At 44.8% G+C, this 2,500-nt stretch overlaps 1 protein-coding gene across 1 annotated transcript in view; it reads left to right on the top strand.

The window, feature by feature from the left end:
- LOC134059396 (serine/threonine-protein phosphatase PP1-beta catalytic subunit) overlaps positions 1–2,500 on the top strand; it is a 39,630-nt gene that overhangs the window by 32,106 nt on the left and 5,024 nt on the right. Inside the window, exon 5 of the mRNA XM_062515766.1 lies at positions 1,878–1,949. Coding sequence (XP_062371750.1) covers positions 1,878–1,949 — 72 coding nt within the window. The remainder of the gene's footprint in view (positions 1–1,877; positions 1,950–2,500) is intronic.

Raw genomic sequence — 2,500 nt, 5'->3', positions numbered from 1 at the left:
CTGTACAGCTATTTTATACAGATTAGAGTCAGTGTGTGTGTGTGTGTGTGTGTGTGTGTGTGTGTTAGAGTGTGAGCCCTGTCTGCCTGTCTGTGCATGTGAGTGTGAGTGAGTATGATTATGAGTACTATGGGTACGAATGTGTGTGTGTGTGTGTGTGTGTGTGTGTGTGTGTGTGTGTGTGTGTGTGTGCGCGTGTGTGCGTGTGTGTCAGAAAATCCCTCCCTGCAGGTTGAACCCGCTCCACTCCACACCACACCACTCCCTCAGCTCCCTCACATCCTGTGTGTGGTGTTGCGACACACACGTCATGCAGCACCCAGCCAACCCTCTCTGCCTCAGGGCAAAACATTGCACTTAAACATCTGTATCTACTCCAGTGTGTGTGTGTGTGTGTGTGTGTGTGTGTGTGTGTGTGTGTGTATGTGTGTCTGTCTGTCTGTCTGTCTGTCTGTGTCTTTCTGAATCTGTGTGTGTGCGTGTGTGCGTGTGTGTGTGTGTGTGTGTGTGTGTGTGTGTGTGTGTGTGTGTGTGTGTGTGTGTGTGTGTGTGTGTGTGTGTGTCTGTGTGTCCGTGTGTGTCTGTGTGTGTGTGTGTAGGCAGAGTTTTTCCACATTGCTCTTATATCAACAGGGCACACATAGACACACAAATCACTTTGCTTTGGGCCAAAACATTGTAAATTGACTTTTATTATCTTTGTGGTAATTTACTGCTGTATCATCACAACAACACTATTAGCTTGGGTGCTACCGCTACATGTCGTTTTGGCAAATACTGTAGCTTTGCTCATCTGCATTTTATAGGATTGGCTGGCTGAGGCTTGGCACTTATAGTTGGACTACATTTACAAAACCAAAACTTGGAGTTGGGTGTAAGTGATTAACCCCAGTGTTGAGGTTGATCGGTCTTAACAAAACCATCTACCTGATAATTATGCCTCTCATATTCAAATATATTTAAGCTGATGTATTTTATTTTTGTTTACACTTTTGTAACCATCCTCACCTTTTTGACATTACACATTACATTACACTTTGTCCAAAGTGACTTGTGACATACAGTATGTTAACTATATTACAAGAGATTATAGTTGAGACAATTGGGGCGTCACAGCCGGGAATTGAACTGACAACGCATGCTAGCCCAGCTCCTTATCCACTACCACTACCACCGCCCCAACATTTGACATTTGATGTTGTCGCTTACAATCTGAAATAATTTCTTTTCAATACTCAACACTGACCTATAATAACAAAGTGAATACAGGATTTTAGATATGTGTGTGTATATACTGTATTGGGCATATACAGTGCCTATAGAAAGTCATCATACCCTTTTGAAATAGTTACTTTTTTTGTCTTACAGCCTGAAATCAAAACCCATTTAAAAAAAAATCTTTTCCAGTTTTATTTACAAATTTAGCTGTACAACATCAAAATAATGAAAAAAAAGTCAACAGTTCTGAAAATTAATAAAAAATTAAAAACTAGAATAACAGGGTTGGAAAAGTCATCATACCCCTGACTTAATACTTTGTAAAGCTTCAATAGCTTGTAAAGTTTCCCGCACATTAGCCACACTGTGTATAAGCCACAGGACAGTGTTTCATGCAAGTTAAAAGAAACAAAACCATATTAATACCATATTAACAACCATATCAATACCATATTAACTGCCCCCGTGTATTAACCTCATAGGTGAAGACATTTAGCAAAATCAATGTAGAAGCCGCGGCTTATTGTCAGGAAATTATGGTGCACATACAATGCGTCTCTCACCTGAATGACCTGCAGTGGCAGTAGGTGGTTTTGGGAAAGTCTTAACCTTTGACCCTTGACCCTTGACCTTTGACCCTGTCCTCTCTGTGTCCTCAGGTCTCTCCCCTGACCTCCAGTCCATGGAACAGATCCGCCGCATCATGAGGCCTACAGACGTGCCCGACACAGGTCAGTGCTGCTCCCCCTATAGTCTATAGGGTCCAGTCAGACAGGACACAGGGCAGTGCTGCTCCCCCTATAGTCTATAGGGTCCAGTCAGACAGGACACAGGGCAGTGCTGCTCCCCCTATAGTCTATAGGGTCCAGTCAGACAGGACAGTGCTGCTCCCCCTATAGTCTATAGGGTCCAGTCAGACAGGACACAGGTCAGTGCTGCTCCCCCTATAGTCTATAGGGTCCAGTCAGACAGGTCAGTGCTGCTCCCCCTATAGTCTATAGGGTCCAGTCAGACAGGACACAGGTGAGTGCTGCTCCCCCTATAGTCTATAGGGTCCAGTCAGACAGGACACATGTCAGTGCTGCTCCCCCTATAGTCTATAGGGTCCAGTCAGACAGGACACAGGGCAGTGCTGCTCCCCCTATAGTCTATAGGGTCCAGTCAGACAGGACACAGGTCAGTGCTGCTCCCCCTATAGTCTATAGGGTCCAGTCAGACAGGACAGTGCTGCTCCCCCTATAGTCTATAGGGTCCAGTCAGACAGGACACAGGTGAGTGCTGC

The sequence above is a fragment of the Sardina pilchardus genome, chromosome 16, assembly GCF_963854185.1.
Source record: "Sardina pilchardus chromosome 16, fSarPil1.1, whole genome shotgun sequence".
Taxonomy (NCBI): Eukaryota; Metazoa; Chordata; class Actinopteri; order Clupeiformes; family Clupeidae; genus Sardina; species Sardina pilchardus.
The sequence above is the reverse complement of the archived record's forward strand: the minus strand, read 5'-3'. Positions and strand labels throughout refer to the sequence as shown.